General features: G+C 37.2%; 1 protein-coding gene across 6 annotated transcripts in view; it reads right to left on the bottom strand.

The window, feature by feature from the left end:
- MAGI2 (membrane associated guanylate kinase, WW and PDZ domain containing 2) overlaps positions 1 to 23,494 on the bottom strand; it is a 1,256,398-nt gene that overhangs the window by 455,430 nt on the left and 777,474 nt on the right. For all 6 annotated transcript variants that reach the window (XM_070506114.1, XM_070506099.1, XM_044769320.2 and 3 more), the window contains exon 4: positions 10,454 to 10,669. In XM_070506114.1, coding sequence (XP_070362215.1) covers positions 10,454 to 10,669 — 216 coding nt within the window. The remainder of the gene's footprint in view (positions 1 to 10,453; positions 10,670 to 23,494) is intronic.

The following is a 23,494-nucleotide window of genomic DNA, read 5'->3' on the forward strand; positions in this document are numbered from 1 at the left end:
TTTTCAATGTAAACATGATTTTTTTTGGATATGCAAATGTAATTTTTCCCTAAGATGCTCGGGCCTGAAGTGAACAGACTTTATCAAACACTGGCATTTTTTGAGCATTCCACATTTCTAGGTCATTTAGATGCCTTGAAAACCAGAGCAAAGTTTTTACTTTTTCAATAATAGTGGAAATAAAGAATATTTCAATGAAGAAGGAACGCCTCTTTTTAAAGAATGGTAATGATGGAAAAATTTTCCCTTTGACCAGGACTGTTGAATTTCCTAGAAATTCTATAGAAACATTGGGACACAAAAGAGACATAGACAATACACATTCTTACAAGCAATGGCCTATAAAAACCATATTTTATGTACACTTTTACTGTTGTGAAGAATTAAGGAATCTAATTTCTTTCATCTTTTCTACCCTAATGGTTTCATTGGATTCAGCAAATGATTTCCTCCTTCCCATAAGAAATTCCAAAGAGCTCAAAGATCTGTATATAGCACATGGACTGAAAACCATTTACTTGGAAGAGAGTTAAATATATGCATTTTTGCATTCAGTCCAGTCCACAAAAATTCCACAGCTCTGGTCCAGTCTCAGGTATCAAGATTACAACAATATATATAGCAGCCGTTCCACTCGCTTACATCTTTATTGCCAGCAGTATCTAACATATTGCCTTTCGGATGCAAGATCGAGGATAAATCAGAATGCCATGGTTTTGAATGCCCCCTCTCGGTTTTATTAAAGAATAATCAAACACCAAGATAAAACCATTTCAAGAAGAAGATTGCCTATTTTATACCTTATCCATATTTTCATTTGACATGGTCTATGCATATAGTTAATGTTCAGCTCTCTGTAATTGCCATCCTTTGAAATGAGGGGAAATAATGTTTTTAAGCTAGATAGGAAATTGTTGATTTTATTTCTTCAAAAAGTCATAAAATTTGAATTTCCAAAATTCATTTTACCCCATGACAGAGTTCTGTGATTTATATTTCTAATGGCTATGTGACAAATTTTAATAAACCTAATGATTTTTTTTCTCCTGTCTTCATATGATTTCTTTGGAAATAAGCTGGGCCAGAGAACATTTAAGGGGAAAAGAAGATTGAGGAACGTATTTATAGTTGATAAGGAAAGAGAACAGAAATAACTTGAGATTTTTAAAAACGATTTTTGCTTTTTGTTTAGCAATGCTCAGATAGCACCATGCATACTCTGCAAGAAGCAGTATAATCTGTTTTCTAAGGCTGGTGTTGAGTTGCCTTGGTTTGAATCTGTTCTTTACAGTGTGATGTTGAGCAAGTTACTTAACCACTCTGTGCATGCCTTAACTTCCTTAACTGTAAAGCGGGGATAACAACATTACCTAACTACAAGGATTAAATGTGATGTGTATTTAAATCGCTTAGAAGAGTAAACTACTAGAACACAGTAGGTGTTCAGTAAATGTTACATATTATCATCCGTGAGCTCTACTACTTAAAATGCTAAATAAATTGGGTGGTGAAACCAGTCAAGCAATCACATGGTTTCTCCCTAGAGAAACAGGAAGTGTGGTTGCTTTTATATGATCTTTAACATTTGCATAAATTTTGAATTTTTCTTCTTCCATTGAAACTTGCCGTGGGGTTAAGTGATTTAAAGGAGAAAAAAAACAATCCTCAGAAACCACACATTTTTCCCAAGTTCTGTATTATTTCCTATAGAGTTTTGCATTTGATTTTGCTGGGCGTCAGAGGCTGCTACTGGGCTACGGACTTGCATCCCTTTGGCACCATTGAGGGTACTCACTTAAAGCAGAGTCGGAGACACGGCTCCCCAATTTCACAGTAGCTCCAGGCTTAGTCTCCTCACAGCTCCCCAGGGCGATCTTGGTTTTCACACCTGCTTACAGCAGCTTGCTCACACTCTGGTTTCTGTTCCTTTGTGGGTGACCATGGTGGTGGAAGTGGTGGGGCTTGAAGGTTTCCCTTGCTTTCTTGCAAACTCAGCAGTCTCGTCAAAAAGTGTGTCAGCTCTATTGATCCAAGGTCTTACTGTATTGTAGTGGGGAGGGGGTACAGTCAGAGCATATTCTTTTTACTGCTACAAGCTAAAGGGCTTAGTTAGAATTTGAACCACAGGCTCTTGTAAATGAATGAACAACTCAGGGTTGATTCTTAGACAAGAGAAAATTATCACTGTAATTGGTTTTTTATTACGGTCACACTATAGATTATATCCTGTAGTGAAAAGTGGAGGCCATTCTGTCTTTAGAAAGAGAGCAGTCATGTGGTGGCCCCACCTGCATTCTATGGAGCCAGTGGATTGAAAGACGATGAGGTTGTAGCTTATTGCTTATTGTAGTTAGTGCTCTTAATCAACTGTCTTTATTTTTCCTAAACCTGCTAAAATGAGACAAGGAATTATAACATGAGTGCCAAAATGTTTGCACATTAAGAGGTCAGTGAGTTTTTGCTCATCATTTAAAAGAATTCCTTTTATTTTTCATGTAATAAAACACATACACGGACCAAATCCAAAAGCACAAAGGGGAAATACAGTGGGAAGTAGGTTTCTTTCCTGTTGCTGCTCCAAGGGCTTCAGCAATCTAGTTAGCAAAGATGATTATTTTTTCTGCTCCTTCAGAGATTTTTCTATATACATTGATTACTGACTTTTAGTTGGCATTTTCTGAGCCCTTAGCTCTCCTAAAGTGTTTACAAGGTCTAAAAAAATGCATTACAAATTCTTTTCATATACGGGATAAGAATGAGGAGGGGTGGCCCTTAAAAACTGTGGCAATTAAAATATATTTATTAAATATACATTTACTATTTATTAATATTATTATATAATATACAATAAATATACATAAACATATATTTGCATATATAATTTTCCTGAGATGTTAACAAATATTTTCATTAATTATTTGAGGCCATGAAAGAAACAAATCTGGGATAAAATATTAGAATTAGGAAGAATTAGGGTAATGATTAACTATGCTTCTGATTTTTGAGATGATATATCAATTGAGGAAGCAGCAATTCCCAATCCTACAAAGAAATTACTTTTTATCTGTAATATTTGTAACCAAATTGAATCTCATCTATTCAGGGGGCTAGCCAGGGAATTGTGAATTACTAAGAAAGCATATTCAAAACCTCAAAGTTATGTTTCATATATATCTAAAATCCACTCTTGGTTACAAGTTGTTTCAAATGTTTAAGAGCATTAAAAGAACAAAAGGAGAAATCATGAAAATAGAAAATTCAAGGTCTATGAGCGGAAGATGACAAAGAAAAAAAAATCCCAAGGTAGAAAAAACTAAATTGGAAAAAATCAGTAGAAAGATTAGCAGAGGAAATTATTTCCCATTAACAGGGGAGAAGGGTTGTGTTAATTAGTATACTTTCTTCTTTCTGAAATATTTAATTTTTAACATTTTAATAAAAGTAGACCAGAATAATGGTGATAAAATGAATCCTCACAGCTTCGAAATTGTATATGTTGTATGATTTTCATAATGTAATGAATTCTAAAGATATTTATCATATAGAAGCAAGTCTTTCAAATCCTCAACTAACTTTGGGATGAGACAAACTGACATAAGTACTGAAAATACTCAAAGACCAAAGCAAGATATGAAATGAAATATAGGACAGGCAGGTACAATATTTTTTAGATCTTGGTTTCAAAATTCTGGGAAAAAATTCAGGAGATTAGTGCTATATGAAACATAGCATCACCTTCTGAAGTTTTAGGAACAGCAAAGGGGCTGAAAGAGAAAAAGAAGATGACTTTGTTTAATCTTGATCTTGATAATTCAAGTGCTATTCTTTGGGGTCAAATTGGAGTCAAGGTATTTTTTGATGAGAGAAAGAAGTCAATTAGGAAGAAAAAGATAAGGCTGCTATTCCCAGCAATGGGGCTATGTAGAAGGAACGAGTGTGCAGAGAGACCTGTCTTTACAGACAAAGGCAAGCCCTCAGCCAGAAATAACTAGAGCAATCTCTGTCTGACAATAAACTAGCTGAGATTTCAGACTGAAATTACAATCACTTCTACGAGAGGAAATATGAGACAAGAAAATGGAACACAGGGTGAACATCAGACCCAGAGAGAATGGATGACTATGATTAGAAATAAGCTCAGACTCTAAGAACGCCTGGAGAACCTAATGACGCTCATTTCCACTAGTCCACAGGCTTTCTGTAAGTGCTGTACAAACCTGACTGTTACCTGGTTGTTCTTGTTCCCCACTCCTCATTCACTTATCACATCTCTCTCTGACGCACATCACATAAACCCCCAGAGAAACGGAAAACACTCTCCACAAAGGTCAAGCGCAAGATCCGGAAAATGCTGAATCACTTTGAGGGCATGAACACGTTTAAACAATGTATCACTTTCAGTTTAATCGAAAAGTGAGCCTGTCTTGATTCAAAGTGACACGAAACCAGTCATGATCCCATTTTTGCTTTCCACTGGTGTAGTTACAATTACTATTATAATGTCTAACCACAAACTCTAAAGAGATTTTCTTGTTACTTTATAACGACACCTAGCTACTCGGAGTATTTAAAAATCAACTTTCAAATAATCCTCTTCAGAAAAGGTAGAATGCTCCTCATTTACGAATGGAATATTTAGCTTTAGAAGATTAAAATAGCCCCAGAAATTTGTCCCTCCAATGGAAAAATAAAACCCAGTACTGTGTTTGGGAACAAGATCACAAAATTAAGCCTCCTCAAAAGATAAATAAGTAAATAAATAAAAGATAAAGCTCGGAGTGGGTGCACACATCGCAGTCTCTGTGAACCCACACAAAAATAAGCAGGGGACAGGGGTTGGGGTGGTTTCAGAGTGGGCCATTATTCACGGGAAAACAGCGAGATTCACTATGGAGCACATAATTCTTTTGACAGTGACAGGAGCTCATTCACAGACCCAGGACTGATGGTGCATGCACGGTCAGCGTGCCAAGCAGCACAGGACCTGGATGCCGGTCCCTAACGGTGAACTGAGATCATTGCTGAGGACACTCGGTGGTCACATAAGGGACACTCTGTTCCCTCTCTGGGAGATGCAGTTCATTTGCACTAATTGCGGGCTTGGGGGCCTGCGGAAGGCAGCTCCGTGTACGCATACTGTATTCCCTTTGTTGGCGAAGGTAGCTCTCACGGGCCCTGTTCCTCCTGGCATTGTGTGTGTGTGTGTATTAACAGAGAGATTTAGCTGCCTTTAAAATATATGTGCATCTCTAATTCTTTGCACTAAGCTTACTAATAGCTGGTGAGGGGAAGCTGCACTATAATAGTGAATTACTTTCCGGAAAAGTTTAGCAGATAATTCATGACATAAAAGAAATCCAAGAGAGCTTAACTCAATAACCATGGTTCACAGGATTTGCTTTTCTTTAGAAAAGTTTCATCTTAAAAAAAAAGTTCTATCTACTCATCTATTAACCTCTTGTCTATTTTTGGTATTTTCCCACAGTTAGAGAGACTGAATAATTCTCATCTCTAAGAATATATTTTTAAAAATATACTTCTGCATAATTTTCTTTAATTATCAAACAACTTTTGAAGGAATGTAAGATCAGGAATCTCGTATCTTTCAAATGAAGAAACAGTGCATGTTGAAGACACTGAATAATGTAAAATGAGCATGAATTAAATCTAATCACATTTACATAGTAAAACTTTAACATTCTCTAAAGGTTTCATTGACTAAAAAATAAAGATTTACTAAGAACTTGAAATATTTAAAGGTATATACTAATAACTGAGACAGATAAACTAAAAAGTAGAAGTAAGCCCTGTCCTAACCATGTTTGCAGTATATGTGGGGACGCCAGACATGCACATCATGAAAGTGACCTACAAATACCAGGTTAACCAATAACTCCCAAAGGAATGGAAAATGTAAATAATTCAGTGATGGACAGTCTCAACTTTTCCTTATGGGAGTCAACAAGGGGGATATCAAAAATTGCTTTGAATTTTGAATAAAAGAATAGGAAGTTTGAATGTAGGAAAGAGCTTATCAGACAGGTGGAGGTGTTTTATGAGTATGGAATGTAGAGGACAGAAGAGAGTGGGGGAATAATAGGAGACAAAGCTAACAGCGATGCTGTAGTCAAATGTGGGAGCATCTGAGTGGCTGCCTAAGGAGTTTGAAGCAGTAGAATTAGGAGCCCATGCAAGTTTTGAGAACGATAGTTACATGACCCATTGCAGGCCTAAGAATCCCTAACTGATTGAGGAATAACAGGAAATTTGATAAGGATGGAGCCTGGAGGAAGGTAAGTCAGGCAAGGCACTGGTTCACAAATGAGGGGATAAAGCAGTGATGTAGGAGGGGCAGTGATACTTGGAAGGAAGAGATGAAAGCTAAAGGCCCAGCGATCTTTTGTACCCGATAATATATATCCAGCCTGGGGGAGGGAAGCATCAAAGATAATTCTGATCTATCTGGGCACAAAGAAGAATTAGAGAAATCAGGTAGAGGACTTTGTGAGTTGGTTTGCTTATTTGTTTTACGGGAGAAGAGTTTAAGCGGAATGTCGCATTTAAGTTGTTGAAAAAATGCTTAAGTGGGGCAGTCCATTGGGCAGTAGTTAGAAATATGGCCCTGGAACAGAGGAGAGAATTGAAGGCTGCAGGTATATCTACAGTATTTGAAGCCATGGGGCGGGATGTCAGTTCTAACAAGATGAAGATGTCTAAATATAGGTGAGGTTAACGTCAAGGGAAGGTTTCCTGGGGGTGTGAATTTTAAGTATCACTTCAAAGACAGATTCTCTAAGATGATGTAAGGATATATCATCCTTGCAAGCATCAGATCTAACACCACTGCCATGAACCCAATGAAGGACCAATATAACAGAATACAGTGCAGATGAAATACACTGAGCTGCAGGATTGTAATTTCCCTTATGAAGGTCAGGAGTAACTTTGTCCTCAGCATGGTTAACGGCCCCAGAGAACTGTGGTGGAGAGAGGACAGATTCAGGTATCTTTGGGTCCAGATCTCAACTCTCCTACTAAATGAACCACTACCTTAGTGAAACACCTTCAGCTAAATTTCAGCAATCCATTTGTTAAGTAAACATGCCATGATTATGGGGTTAGAGATAATACGTATGCTATATGCCTAGAACAATGTAGGCATTCATTAAAGCAGAGTTGCCATTATTTGTCTTACTTTTACTTTTATTTTTGTAATTTTTATTTTTAACAAGGATAGAACTACATTTCTAAGGAGAGAACTACGTTGATTTCCATGACCAAAGTGACGTATGTCAGAAAGAAAGACATTTCTGATCTGAGATAATGAAAGATCGTTACATGGCCTTTTCTAGGTACTGTGGGCTAAATCCATGTGTTTGATATAATTCTGAGCAAAAAGAGGGAAGTTAGCATAAAATGAGTATTCACATATTTTATGTGAATTTTCATTGATAACGTTAGTGGAACTTCTTGGAAAAATTACATAGTTAAAGTGATCACTGACTGTACACAGATATGATCTGAAAGAAAAAGGAATGTATAATTCTAAGTATAAACTACAGTTCAAAGGAGAAAAGGTGAAGAAAATGAGGATAGAAATAAATTGAGGACTCCTCTAAAATCTTTATTTACATAGAGATAAAAGTTCATTTTGGTAAAGTTTGTAAGGAGTTAAAGATTGGTTGACTTGATGCTTAGATACATACAGAATATTATTAAAAAACTAAGGATTTTTTTATATCCACAGAGGGAAATAAGTTCACTTGTACATGATTTCCAGAAATGAAAGAAATAAGAAGTCGTTGGTAGGTAGAAATTTATAATGCCGCTTTTAAAGATGAACGGGTACAACAGTGGTCACGTGTCTACATATTTCTGAGAAATATATTCATGATTCTATTTGGTGATGAAAGACTCAGGATAGCATAGCAGCTAAGAGCATGGGTTCTGGATTCAGATTTCCTATATAGGAATTCCAGTTATCGGGCAAATTATTAACTGAAGGGTTCCTCAGCGTCCTAATCTGTAAAGCAAGACCTGGCTAACAGGACTGTTGGGGAAATTAAATGAACTAACACATATAATGAGGTTAAGGAGTTCCTAGCATCCAAAAGAAATTGATTATTATGTTTTCTTTTTACCATTATTATAAATATTTTTTGTAAAGAGATAAAGTTACCTCAGTAAGCTTTGCTCACTCTCCAAGTGTGCCTCATTGAGTACACTATTTATACTCTGAGTTGACGTTTAGTACAGGGCAGTGTTACCACACATTTAAGCAAAATTTTCTCAATATTGTTTGAAGTGTCCTATATCTGGAGAATGTGTATGGAAAGAAGATAAAGGCAGGAAAAAGACTCTGTGCTGGAGAAAAATGTGATGAAGTTCAAAAGGTGAAGGGTTGGGTCAATGTATGAGAGGGGGCAAAGAATATTCTAAAGTTTCTATTGCATAAACAAAGTAAAACAAAGACATTTCAAAGATGCGAGTTGTCAAAAGATTTCTAATAAGGGACAATGGACAAACTTTCTAATTTGGGGCTGTTTCTTCCACCTTGGAACACTGAGTGAAGAGCTGCCTAATTTATACATCTGTTATCTCTCATAATGGGGAAGAAAAAGACAGTGTAGGGGCCACTTGTCCAGCCAGGCTTACAGAACCACTGTTTGTGGCATCCGTTGACTATCTAGAGATGCTGGAGTTGTTCTCTACCATCCTCAGGCTGAGGGGTCCAGAGACAGTCATCCATCTAGGGCTGGTCAAGAAGTGTTCAATCAGTCCATTTTCCTTGAGGCCCTTAAAGACTTCCTAGCCATAAAAATACCCCATTTCTCATGTCTAAGGTATGCATTTCAGAAGGAAATGGTACCTTCTAGATTCACTACTCTCCCCAATTATATAAATTTCTAGTTTAGGAATCTCTGGGTCAAGAATGCGTCATTTGATTTGCCCCATACAGAGTGGAAATGGAATAGAAACCAATGACCGGAGCCTAACCAAGGCCATATATTTTACATTTTAACTATAAGGTGCTAACTAGTAAGAAATTCTGCAACTACGCTTTGACCCCCAACTTCTTCTTTTGGGATGACTGCTTCCACTCGGTTGAACTGTTTTGCATCTCATATCAAAGATCCACTAAGGAAACTATGTACTATCAACTTCATTTAAATCAATCACATGATGAAAAGTAAATATTTTGACAAAGGTATTGCAGATTCAAAAAAGAGAAGGTATCTAATTGCTTAAAAATTACCAGATCATTTCCCATTAAACAAGTTACATTACGTATCTATGGTGACTCTTGGCATTTGTATCCAGAAATCAAGGATTACTAGGGTCAGAGAATAAGTTTTAACCAGTATATTAATGGAGGCTGTTATCCTCCTCTGACCAATCACAATGAAACCACTTGTTAAGGTTTTACACCTTGACTGGCACAGATTAGATTTTGGTCTCCTTATGTTCAATGAAGAACATTTTTGTAGGTATTATAAACAAGGAAGGTAAAAATAAGCTTATGAAACTTTTATTTTATAAGCAACTGAACATGAAATTCAAATACCATAAAAGCAGCACAGTGATAAATAAAAATATAGACACTGAAGTAGTTGTAGGAAATATCTTAAGAATAAGCTTAGAGGCTAAGAGAATGCCATAGTTTTATTTTGGTAACATTTAATTATAGACAATGTTATGAAAAAATCTACTTTATAAATAAAAAATTCCACTCCACTAGTAATAAGCATAAGAAAATAGCAAATCCATACCTTGCACCAACATACTTTATATATGTCTAATATTCTTTACATATGTGATACAGTAGATCACAAATTAAAGGGGTGACAAGTCTTTTCCTTGTCCAAGGGTGCGTGACCTCACAATGTCACTGTATAAAGATGCTTTCTCCACTCTGCCAGATTGGGTGGCAAGAGGGGAGATATGAACAAATGTGCTTTCTGGAGCTGTGGTCATTTTGAGGACTGTATTCACTGAAGTTGTTAACTAAATCACATCACACAACCTCTATTGACAGCACTGAGAGCATGCGGAGATTTCTAAGGCTAGATTTCATCTAATATTGATTAGCAAAGACCTCAGAACTTTACCCAATCATATTCATGACCTGTAACACTTTCTAAGAGGTTTAAACCATTCACTATACTGCCATTATTATATAAGGGAAACCAAAAATTGAGGGAGTTGAATGAATTGCTTGATATGTCAAAATTAAAACTAAAAAAATTGGAAACAAGAATCTTGGCCTTTCCATTTGATGTCATAATCTTCTCTCTCTGAAGTTAACTGTAATCATATATATATATATATATGTACATGTCTGAACATATATATATGTGAAGAAAATACACATGCATTTAAACACATAGATATAAGACATATTTGGTAACATCTAAAAGAGTAGATGGACCTATAAAACATGTAAATGACTAACCTGGTGTCACTCCTCCTCCGTTCCCATTGACCACAGGCCTCTCCTCCTCTTCCCCCTCGGGCGGCTCTATACTTGCTTTCTCCATGTTGCTCACCGACTTATTCCTCTTCCGTTTTCCTTCAGCGGTTGGAGTGGCTCCCGGAAGTATCTGGTCTGTTACATTTAATAATAATGGTGCTGGTTCTGCTGGAGGCTTCGGGGTACCGTAGTAATTGTCTGCAAATGATACCAAAACATTATGGAGTTAAATATTTCTCCTACTGTGTGCATAATTCGTAAAGAGTGGAAATTATATTGATAAATTTTTATCCTATTTTATGCATATATATGTATTTTGATATACATATATATGGTTTTGTATCTTTTCATATTTTTATATATCTTTATTTGTTGCTTCTATTGTACCGGGCTTTAATGATTAAATAACGATACAGATCTATCTTCATTCTCAACTTTGTGCCAAACTAAAATATAATATATTTATGTATTAGTCTCATATGGTACATAGCAATTTCAAAATTATTCAAAAATCTTTGATAACAAGCCTTGATTATAACCTCATAAATATAATTATGTCTGAATAAGGGTACAGGTAACTGGTTTTTAGCAAATCTCACAACATTCTGGAAAGGCAAACACACTGTGCTTTTCTCCAGCTTTCAGAGGGTGCTGGCTTTTGTCCTTGCCGTGTGCAGCATTCTGCCCAGAGTCAATCTCCATGCCATGTAGCGTTCCCATGGCTGCTGACAGTGGGCCTGCTGCTGTAATCGTTCTCAGATTACCACAGCCCCTTTTCCCACAGCTTCATGATCAGAGCTCTGGAATCATTTGTTTCTCTCATCAGTCTGTGAGACATCTGAAAGAAGGAGACTAACTTTTATTTATCTCTGTAACAAGAACCTGGCACATAGTAGGTATGGAACAAATGCTTACTAAGTGAACATTGTTATATATTCAAGGCAAATTATTTTATGTAAAATATTCTAAAATTTTGATTGCTAAAGACCATAGTCGTGTTTTTTTGCTTTTGCTTTTTTCCTTTTCCTTGTTTTTTTTTTTTGAGGAAGATTAGCCCTGAGCTAATATCTGTCACCAATCTTCCTCTTTTCACTGAGGAAGACTGGCCCTGAGCTAACATCCATATCCATCTTCCTCCACTTTATATGTGGGACGCTGCCACAGCATGACTTGACAAGTGGAGTGTAGGTCTGCACCTGGGATCGGAACCAGTGAACCCCCGGCTGCCAAAGCAGAACATGCAAACTTAACTGCTGCACCCCCAGGCCGGCCCCCATAGCGGTGTTTTTTAAAATGAAAATTATACTTGTATCATTGACTTCAAACTTATATTTGTGTTTTCATGTCATTGAATAACTTATGAACTCATTTGTTCACTCATTCATCAAAATCTTTATTTAGCACTGACTATGCACCCAGGCGCTAGAGCATGTTTGAGAGAAAATGATGAATATAATACAATCCTTGTCTTCCAGATGCTCAGTGGTCTGGTGTGGAAGACAGGTACATCTGACATCACGCAGATAAACATAACAGCAAGTAGGATTAACATGGTGATCAAGGAGGCACAGAGGAGTAAGCTGCCTCACCACTACGAGGCCACCGAACGCAATGGGAGCGCAGTGTGCTGTGAAAGAAACAACCCTTAAGTAGAAGTCATGGGATCTTGACTTGGTTTTGCTAGATAACTACAATTCACGCAAGTTACTTAACCTCTGTAAGGCACAATTTCTTCGTCTATAAACTGAGAATAGCAATACTTATAATCACCTGTGTTCTGGGTTGCAAATCAACCAAAACTTGCTTTAGTAACATTAAATGTAACAGGGACGTGAGGACAAGATACAAGATGTCTAGTGGAGGGAAGAGGCTGAAAAACCTTGGGGAAAGTGGGCAGAAACAAAGGGACACCCAACTTGCCTCTACTGGCCCTGGACTCTGAAGGTCCTAGCTGGTTCCAGTGCCACGGGCACTGCCCTTGCCAGCCACTGCCTCCCACACTCTCCTCAGCAGCTCTGATTCACTCATTACTGGGAAACCTCTCAGGCAGGGTCGTCTCATTGGCTGAGCCTCAGTCACAGGAGAACGTTGGAGCTGCCAAGTCAGCGGGAGAGAATCTCTGCTCTCCTCTGATTTGGGGAGAGGAAGAGGACCCCTCCCTTCCATCCCTCTTACCCCAGGGCTCTGCCCAGGCAGGTGGGTTCTTGGGGTGCTGGGTCGGCAGAAATGACAAACATCCACTACACCTGCTCTCCTCACTGGGTTGTTGTGAAGATGAAGTGAGAATTGCTGAGGAAGAGCTTTACAGATGTAAAATGACAGTGGTTTTAATGGCCGTGTAAACCGCATGCTGGTACAAGTGAGAGAATGTTCTGAAGGCTACCTGTGCCTCTAAGGCTTTGCTCATTTTCAGATATTCACAGTTGTAAGGGTAATACAAGAAAAAAAATTACCATGTCAAGTGGTTCTTACACATGTAGAACTTTTATACAGAAGTCTGCTAAGTGGGTCAAATACATTTTGCTAAAGGTTACTTTCTAACTTGAATTTAGAGCATTTCAAATGAATCCGATCTTTAAAAGGACGGGCTAAACTCTAAGCAAACAAAAACTGCTGGTTGCTCCCTAGAAACCTGTGAGTTGTTATTGCATCAGCATCCATAAGGGCTAGCACCATTCTCAGTACACCGCTCTGCTTTCTAGGGAGTCTCAATATTACTTCTTATCTAACAAACATAATGTAAAACTGTTCATGTCTCAATTAATTACATAATTTTAAGTAGTACCGTGAGATCTTTAGTGCCTTTAAGTATATACATCATACCAAGAAAAATGGATCACACTTCAGTGGTTTTTATTTCCATTTGTTTTTATGGTTTAACTCTCCCTGAAGTAGAAAAAGAACCTTTCACTAATTAGAAATAAATGCATAGCTTAGGCTAAAAATAAATATTAAGTAATAGATCCTGTTGAATTTATATGGCGAAATAATTACACTTATTGGCGTGTGATGTGATTGTAAATTATATAGCAATATTCTACTTGTACAATTTGATTTATGAAATTAATACCTCAGATTAAATTTTAGAGTACTAATCGTTAGTTAAGATGTTAAGGTGATCTTTACCAGCAATGATAACAGCAATTGGAAAGAGGCACAGAAATAACCCATACAGTTACTACACTCGAGAAATATAATTCATGGAGAATAGGCTATTACCCTAAACCCAATGCACAGAACAGGGAAACTAGAAATATCTTCACCAAGTAGCAGAGTGAGCCAGGTGGTCACGTAGCTGGGTCACTGAAATGACTCACTGATGTAAGTGTACACAAATCCATATGCTAAGGATAAAATGTGCCTTTAGGTAACATATCGGCGTGTTTTCAGAAAAAAATAAACACCCAAACTATTTTTAAATATAAATTGCAAACACTGTGCCAAGAAGAATGAAGTACCTCTATGCACAGTGCCAGCACTGAGCAAGCCTAAAATCTCAAGCTACCATAACGACATGGTGTAACGTTTAACCGCACAGATCGCGGGTAGGTAAACCTGACTTTGAATCCTGTGTTCCTTAACCTGGCTGCCTTTTTATGTTCTTAAATCGAGTCAGTTAAAGTGGGAAAGTGTGGCTGTAAGATGACTACAGTCACAAAAGCAATCACAATGACCACCACTATATTGCCATTGCCGCCACCACAGTGGGCTGAGCTGGACAGTGTGACGGGCATTTGGCTGATGTGCTCTTGTACCAAGCGGAGATTAGAACAATCTCACCCCATAGTGTTGTTATAAAGATTGATGATAATGACTGGATCAGAATAGGTGCTCACTACATGGTGGCTACTTCTGGCATTTATTCATCACAAACATTGTGAAGTCATTCTGCCTGGGCAGTTAAAAGAAAATGGAGGCTCTAAAAAAATGAAACTATTTCCCAATATTATATGTGAAGCAAGTGGAAAACTTACATGTGTTTGATTTAAGAACCTCATCTCTTTTCAAAATACTATATTGCCTCTCAAGAGGAAAAAAAAAAAGTGTGATGCAACTTGCAACCTGCCCAGAACTGATGCTAGAGGATTTCATTCAAAGCCACAAACACTGAGCACAAACGTATCACTTTCAAAAGGAAAAGACAATAATTGTTACCAAGCCAAAAGTCAGGGACATTTTAGGCAATTTTTTTCCTCCCCTTCCCAAGATGTGTATGCGTGTGTGTGTGCGTGTGTGTGTGTGTGTGTGTTTAGAGGGGTTGGATGGGGATAATAGACTTTTCAAGCCCACTTTTCACTGAATACATTTGTACAGATCATCCGTAACTTGCAATGGAGTTATGTCCCAATAAACTCATTAAATTGAAAATACTGTAAGTTGAAAATGCATTTAACACCCCTACCTTACCAAACATCATAGCTTAGCCTCGCCTACCTTAAACATGCTCAGCACACTTGCATTAGCCTACAGTTGGGCAAATCATCGAACACAAAGCGTCTTTTATAATAAAGTATTGATATCTCAGGTAATTTGTTGAATACTGTCCTTAAGTGTATTGGTCGTTCACCCTCGTGATCCCAGGGTGACTGGGAGCTGTGGCTCCCACTATCCAGCATCACGAGAGAGGATCGTGCAGGAAGTCACCAGCCCCGGAAAACATCAAAATTCAAAATTGGAAGTACAGTTTCTACTGAATGCGTATCGCTTTCGCACCATCGTAAAGTCAAAAAATCGTAAGTCAAACCATCATAAGTCAGTGACCACCTGTATCTGTAAAGAATGACATATCCATTAACAGTTTCATGTAAGTTTAATATAAAATTTCTCTTGCTTTGTTGTTGAATATGATGACAAAATGGAAATGACCTATAAAATTGCTCACTTAGTTCTACCATAATTAGGATAATCTATAAATTTACATAACCTTATTTTTAATCAAAGCCTGAAAAAGAAAAGAGGCAATTATTTGAGGAACTTGATTTATTTATTCTTCAGCTTTTTAAGTACTTACAAGAACGAATATTTTTTTCATATAGTTACAAAAGAGTGAAACAGGGTGAATGCACTCATTTCTGACATTATAAATATGGAAAAGCTTTCTAGAAATTTGAATACAAAGGATAGTCTATAACATGTCAGTAATTGGTTTTATAATAATAAAAAACATTTAATAAATGGTCATTTACACTGGATATTATGCTAATTTCTTGCAAAGGGAGACGGACTAAAACTGGTTACATTGTTGTGAACTCGCATGCCGAAGGAGTCCTTGGAGAATCTAATCCATCACCCACTTTTATGCAGACCCATTCCTAAGTCATCCAGAAGAGATGAAAACAGCCTTCTAAATAATTTTTCATATACTACCCTTGAAAATTATCATGGAATTACTCCTCTGCCTTCTCCACACTCGTTAGACTGAATAACCTTTTCAAAAAGTCTTTAAATCTTTTATATAATGTTTTTGTCTTTCTTCTGACCCTTCCAAGGTTTTTTTTAACCCCCCCCCCACATTGTTTTTAATAGTGAAGACAAGGGAAAAAAGGAATAGGAAACTATTTCAATAAATTATAACCTGTTCCCTTTGGGTAATAAACATCACAATAGTATTTTCTGAGAGGCATTATATTCTTTATGCCTTTAAATTCTGATATTATGATAAGAAGTAGGAAAGACACCAAAAACTAATTCTAGGTAGGGGGAAATTTAAAAACGCTAGGAGCAAACTGAAATACTTATGTCCAACATCCTTTCTCTTTAAACAGGATCAGTTTTCATGATAGAAACACGTGATCTGCTATTTAGTTCATTTGGCTTTTTAAGTAGTAGACTCAGATGCTGACCATTGTGTCAGTCCTTTGGCTGTATAATAATAATACATGTAGGTTTTGTGTCAAATAACCATGATCACTCCATATGGCACCCAAGTGAAGATGGGTGTTAGGTGATGTTCCTGTCTTCAAGATACCTCATAGATTAAGGTCTTGACCTCCATTCCTCTCCAATATGCTCCTTGCTTTCATTCCAATTTTGATAGCCAGAAAGAGTCAATTTTGGGTAATGGTTTAGTGAGAGAGAGATGATTGCCTACAGGGATCCTGGGACATGCATACAACATACCCCATCATTGGGATCCCCAGAGAGCTTGAGAATATGCGCTTGTGTTGGAAACGTTTGTCAAATTTAAGTGGTTGAGAATCTCATCATTTGTTTGTTACAGTTTTGTAAATGGAGCAAATAAATTGATACTTGCCCTAACAGCACCTGCAAAATTTGACTCTGACATTAAACAGAACGAAGAGATTCAGAGCTCCAGATCTACTCATAATTAATTATGTTAGAAAACCCACCAGAACATAAGTAAACAATCATTTTTATCCACATCAGAAATTTAGCTTTGTATTACCAGAAACAGATAAATCATGAGAGGATTCTGAATTCAAATTGCTTTTTGTTTTTTGGTGAGGAAGATTGTCCCTAAGCTAACATCTATGCCAGTCTTCCTCTATTTTTCACATGTGGGCTGCTGCCACAGCATGGCTTATGAGTGTGCAGGTCTGTGCCTGGGATCGAACCCGTGAACCTTGGGCTGCCAAAGCAGAGCACACGAACTTAACCACTACACCACTGGACTGGCCCCTCAACTCAAATTTTAAAACATGTATAACATATTACACAAAGGATAGTAACGAGTTAAAATTAGTACTAAAAATCATCATGACTCATGTCAACCATGGCAAGAATCACAGTCGTGTGGCTTCAGAGTTAGAAAATTAGAAATTCCGTAAATACAAAACAAAATTGGGCAATGCAACCTGGCAAATATGCTACTTTTCTAAAATTGCACTTTCCTACCGGAAAATATGACACAAAGTCTCACTTCAGAATGCGTTTGTCAACTGATTTATGAAGTTATTTTTGTATAAGTAGCTCTGATATTTAAATTTGGTCTCCCCCAAAATGGTATCATTTCCTCGTCATGTCATATGTAGTTTATGGGTTGAAACCAAGATACCAAAACTCTCTGACCTCAAAAGCTACTACTGTCTTTTCCTCTTGTGGCAAAAAGCATTAATCTCACATATGCTGGAAATAGGAAAAACATCAAAAATGGTATTTTGTCATTGCTACCTGTACTGAACCGTAAATTGCTGAATTTTGTGAAAATTCAATGTTGAATGCAACTTTCAAAAAGTGCACCATTGTGCAAACGATGTGAAAATTTCTGTTTTTTCATGTGTGGAATTGAATTATTTTGCAATTTAATTATTCTCTGCTTAAGAACTGCAAGTTTATTTTAAATTAAATGGATGCTAGTTTCACGACATAATCCCCAATGCCATACATTCTGAATTGTACTGTCTTCAACTGTCTGTCAATACTCTCCAGAAATCACGTAGATGGTTTAATCCTCCTAACATTTTCTGAAATTTATTTGCAGGTTCTCAGAAGATTCCTGTGGTCAATCTGACTGAATTTCCATTTATCCACGTTAGCCAATGTGGACAGGCACTGGACAAATCTTTGCGAAATGTAGCTGTCCATAGACTGACAATGGTAGGTGGTTTGCTTATTTAAAGGAAATCTGATAGCATTCCCTTAGTGATTTGTCCCTTCAGGCGTTATTCAGAAGAGGTCAGAACATTTCCTATCTGTACCAAATAACATATATAAAGAAATTATGCAAGAAATCCTCAAGAGAACAGAAAGAAGTTACACCTGATTTTTCAAAGTCAAATATATGTCTGCTTTCCAAGTAGAGCATTTGAACATTTCTAATTATAGTAACATAAAATAATATACAAGCCCAATTCACAAGCATATTGCATTTAAATAATATTAAGTCCTTTGGAACAGCACTGTCTAAGAAAAATGTAAAGTGAGCCACAAATACAGGCCACATACGTAATTTAAAATTTTCTAGTTAGCCACACTAAAAAAAGAAAAAGGAAGATGGCAATTATTGTAATCATAGATTTTACTTTACCCAATATATCCAAAATATTATCATTTCAACACATGACCAATACGAAAAGCTATGAATGCCATATTTTTACTTTTTTCCTTACTAAGTAGTCAAAACCCCGTGTCTAGTTTATACTTAACAGCAAATCTGAATTCGGACAAGCCCCATTTCAAGCGCTCAGTAATCATATGGGACTAGCGTCTACTATACTAGACAGCACAGCCCAGACAATCCTTTTTCTCCAACAACATTTTAGGTCACCATGTAATCACCTGAGTGGCTCGTTTTTCTCACAAACCATAATATGGAAATCTCTGCTTTAAATGACTGAGAAAACTGAGTAAACATCAAAGCACAATAACAATTTCAGGCGACACCACGTCAACGATATCTCATTTAATTGCTTTGCTGCACTGTGTTTGTGTAAAATATTATTAAGCACCCAACAGACATACATTTCTTAGCAATGCTGTTCCATCCTGCTACCTAATTTTATTACTCCATTTCAACTTGAAAAATCCACTTTTGACTTTATTATCAAGTTGTTATAGGTTAGAAGGTGACAAAACAACCAATGTTTCCAGTAAATAATGTACATATGGACATGTGTGAGGACCCTGTCTGGATGTTCAATAACAGGACTGGAGAACTCTCTTTATCACTAACTCACAACCCAGAGAGAGAGGAATTGTCCACTCACGGTAACAGCGTAAACAGAGAAATGACTCACTTTGTCATCCTCCCTCTTGTGGTCTCTCTGGTAACATGCTCTCATTTTGAGCATCCGTAGTGTTTAGTACCCAGTGCCACATTCTTCTCTCATCAGGCTCCTACTTGCATACCTCATGTTCACGATTCCAGTTGTGTTTTTCTTCTATACAGTACACGTGTCCCATTTCCAATTTCCTTTGGGTCTTGCTAAGTGACTAGGTTGCCTCTCTGATGAACTAATTTAAACAAAGATGCACATGCTAAAATTGGCTTAACATAGCCCAAATAATGCTTGCATTTTAACAGTATTTAAAACTCTAATCCAAAAGGTTAATTATGACATTTGGGCTATTATTGGCCAACTAGAAGGGAGACCATTTTCAGAAGAGCCTTTGGTGTTCTCATATCACAAGAGACATGCTCTCCCGGGCAGTCAGGGCATCTGGGGGGGTCCATGTGATGACGTTTGGGGAAACTCAGCTAAACCTCAATGCAAATATTCTTGGAAAAGAGTTCTAAGAAAAAATAATTTAGATTATGATTCTAGTTAGTAATAAATTTATGTGTCTACTTTTTTGAGTGGAAACCATTTGCAATTGTTTTTAATACAATTAATTGTTTAAATTTATAAGTGTCTAGTGAGTTCAGTGTTTAAGAGACATTCCCTCAAGACTCAGTAAATAAGAAAGTGGAAGTGAAATTTTGACAAATCTTCAAATGGGCATTTGTACAAAGCTCAGTATATTCCTGTGATAGCCACCTTGACTAAATTTACCTCTTCAAAACTGATAAATGAAACTAAACCTTTCAAGGACAATATTGGTTTTCTCACACATCATTTATGGCTTGTCATATAACTTCCTTCTCTCAATGGTGCTATTAACTGTGATACTATAAAACTTCCAAGAAATTAGGAGACCTCTAAGACCTTCCTTTATTCTGTCTTGCAAGAACACTACCCAGCAAAATTCTGATTAATCTTAATTTGATTATTGGTTAATGACTAAAGAAATTTGCCAAATATCTAATTTCTAATCCTCAGTTGCTGATAAAAGTCAGAAAAGCAATATGAAAGAATTGTATTTCTATTTGGAGAATCTGTCTGCTGGATTCTCCCAAGCTTGGCCTAGTGGAAAGAGCTCAGCCCACAGTCAGAGGATCTGGGTTCTAAGAGAACTTCTACCACCAACTTCCTAAAGGATCTCAGAGTAGACATCTCATTTGTGAAAGGACAGAATTGGTTCATAGTTCTAAAGTACTCACCTCCAAAATTCTGCAATGAAAATTTTTAAGGGATGTAATGACAACAGGTTATATTTTCTGCCCTCATATTAGAAAGTCCTGAATCGACAATGAACTGAGAATGACAACAAACTACCCAACAATTTGAATTACTTGAGAGCCTAGACTCATTTGCTTTCTTGACATAAATGTGGAGAACTGTCATTTTACTCTCTCTTCATATTTCTTTGCACATTCCCTTCTGGGAATGTGGTTGTGGTTGCAGAGTATTTCTATTTTTGTTCCAAGCCTTTCATTGCCTCCATCCCTCTAGGTGAATTAGATAGTCCCTAAGTATATCCCCATAGGATGGAACTATGATTACTTTGTGGAAGGCCATATATGTAGCACTTCAGCTTTATTTTCTAGAACATGTGACACTTAAAAAAAATTATGATTTTTTTTAAAGACTCAACATTTTCATTGTGATCATCTTGTGATCTTTGAGACACTTACAAACATAAATCCTAAATGTTAGAGTATGGTTAATGTTAGCAGCAATTTAGATGTAAGTAGAACCAATATAAACTGGGAAAACAATGATCAACCCAAAAAGCTAAAGAAAATAAGAGTTTTTGGTATCTAACTGTAGGCTTTGTCTATATAATGCTAGCAAGTCTTGAATAATGCAGACTTTTTTTTCTTTGAATATACTCACAACCTATGAAAATCAACCTCATGATAAAGAAAAGCTTTTGTCAGAACTCCCAGTCAGAACTACTGGCAGTTTATATTTAAAACTCCAGAAACCAACCATTAATTCTTTAGAGATGTATGTTTTGAGATACACCTCCCCCACTCCTCAAATTTTTGCATTATAGCTTTGCCTTTCACATCACCCTTCTCATTCTGAAGTAAATTATGAAAGTACTAGAAATAAGAGTTTATTGTAGAAGAATTATTGTATTAATGAAGAAAATGTAGGGGGAGAAACACATGGGTCAAAAAAATATCAGAAAATAAATAGAAAGAAATTAAGAAGAATAATAAGGAGACGGAAGAAGAGGAGAAGAAAGAGTTCAAGGAAAATGTGGAAAAGGAAGAAGATGAGGAGGACTAGAATGAGGATACGGAGGACGAGGAGGAGGAGGACCGTGATGTGCCTTTCCACAAAGTTGTAGACTTCCAACATGATTCCTGAGGTGACATTCTGGTCCAAAGCCATGCATATGTGGCCACCTATCATCACCTGATAACTGATAACTCACTAAGCTACACTGTCCAATATGGCAGCCACTTGCTACATCTGGCCATTGAGGACTTGGAATGTGGCTGGTTAGAATTACGATGTGATGTAAATGTAAAACCCACACTAGATTTTGAAGAGTTAGTATAAAAAAAAAGGAGTGAAGCATCCCAGCAACCATTTTTATGTTGATTACATGTCAAAATGATAATATTTAGATTGCATAATGTTGCAATTCCTAGACTGGTTCTGAAAAAAGTAAGACTAGATAAGCAGTCAATTACTGGTAACAGGTAATGATATCCATAACTAATAAGAGTGGGTGAAGGTGAGGGTAAGAGTCAACCCAAAGGGCAGGACAGCAATAGAAACTTGATTGACAAGAGGCTCAGTCAAGAAGAGGGTTCAAGGGTCACAAGGGAGGTTGAGGCCCTCATCAGCTGATGAAGCCAATGAGAGATGAGTGATGGGAGATGGAGAGGTCATCATGCATTCAGTCATACTGTGATCCATTCAGCAAATGTTTACTGAGTGCCTACTACATGCCAGGAACAGGTTAACACATGGCACAGTGGTGAACAAAACAAGCAAGTCCTCTTTGAAGCTTACCTTCTACGGGGGGTGACAGACATCAATCAACCACACAAATACAAAATTACAAACTGACAAGAACTATAAAGGTCAAATGGTGGCGTTTTGAGAACTCTAAGAAGAGTCCAAGTTAGGCTTATTCAGAAAAACAAAAAAGGAATTATGATTGGGCACCCAACGCCCTCCCTCCATTTGACCCCAAATATTTCCAGATCAATTCAAATCTTTAGGAAGTGCATATGGCTTCTCTAACAACAAGGAATAAAATTTCTCCGTTGTTCCTGAAACTTGTCCCAAGGACTTCCCTGAAGGTCAAATGACTAAACAGTATGGGAGTTGATATATGTGTGAACACGTGTGATTTGTGTGTGTGCATGTGTGGATGTGTTCTCCCAAAATATAAACCAAGTTGCTTGTAAAAGCTAATTGCAAAATTTCTGGTAAGCAGTTAGTCAGATAAGTTCCCTCATTCTCAATTTAACCAAGACAAAGTCCATGTCGTAAAATATTTCTAATATTCCACTAACTCAAGGACTCCATGGTGTGAAACCTAACATTTATTTTTGGATGATATAAAGCAAACTGAAGGTCGATCTGATGGCAGGTTTAACGCGGTGACTGACCTTCTCACCCCTTGGTACTACAGCAATACAGCCTTTCTTTTCAGACTGATGACCAGTGTGGACTAGTCATTCCCTGCTTCTGACTGGGGATGGGAGTGGAGTCAGTGAAGGGACAGCTTCCCCAGTGACGTGTAAATTGAGATTAGAAAGATGAGAAGAATCAGATAAAGGTTCAAGGGGGACAGGAAGGAAGAACATTCCAGGCTTGGGGGGATAAATTTGCAAAAGCACTGACTCTGGAGGCAGAAGTGTTCCTTGGAAGAACTAAAAAGAGAACAATGTGGTTCATGCCAACAATAAGGGGGAGTCCGGAGGTTAGCAATCATATGGAGTCTGAAAAGTTTTGTTAAAGATCTTGGTTAATTTTCAAAAAGTTAAAGGGAAGGTTTTAAAAGGCATTCAGACTTGTTTCTAGAGTAGATTGCCAGGCTCCAGCATGTAGAACAGATTAGAAACAGCGAGAGGGAAAGTCTTGAGGTCAATGAGGGGTCTATTGCAGAGGAGCAGTGATGGTAGCTTGGGCGAGTGGGAGGTGGTGGATATGGGGACAACAACGAGGCTTAGTTAAGTTTCAAAGAATAATGTTTAGATAGGAACTAATATTAGCCACTTGCTCGAAGAACCGTAAGCCTTATCATGAGGGCCTCCCCTTGCTTCGCTTGGAA

Source organism: Equus asinus, chromosome 1, assembly GCF_041296235.1.
Source record: "Equus asinus isolate D_3611 breed Donkey chromosome 1, EquAss-T2T_v2, whole genome shotgun sequence".
NCBI lineage: Eukaryota > Metazoa > Chordata > Mammalia > Perissodactyla > Equidae > Equus > Equus asinus.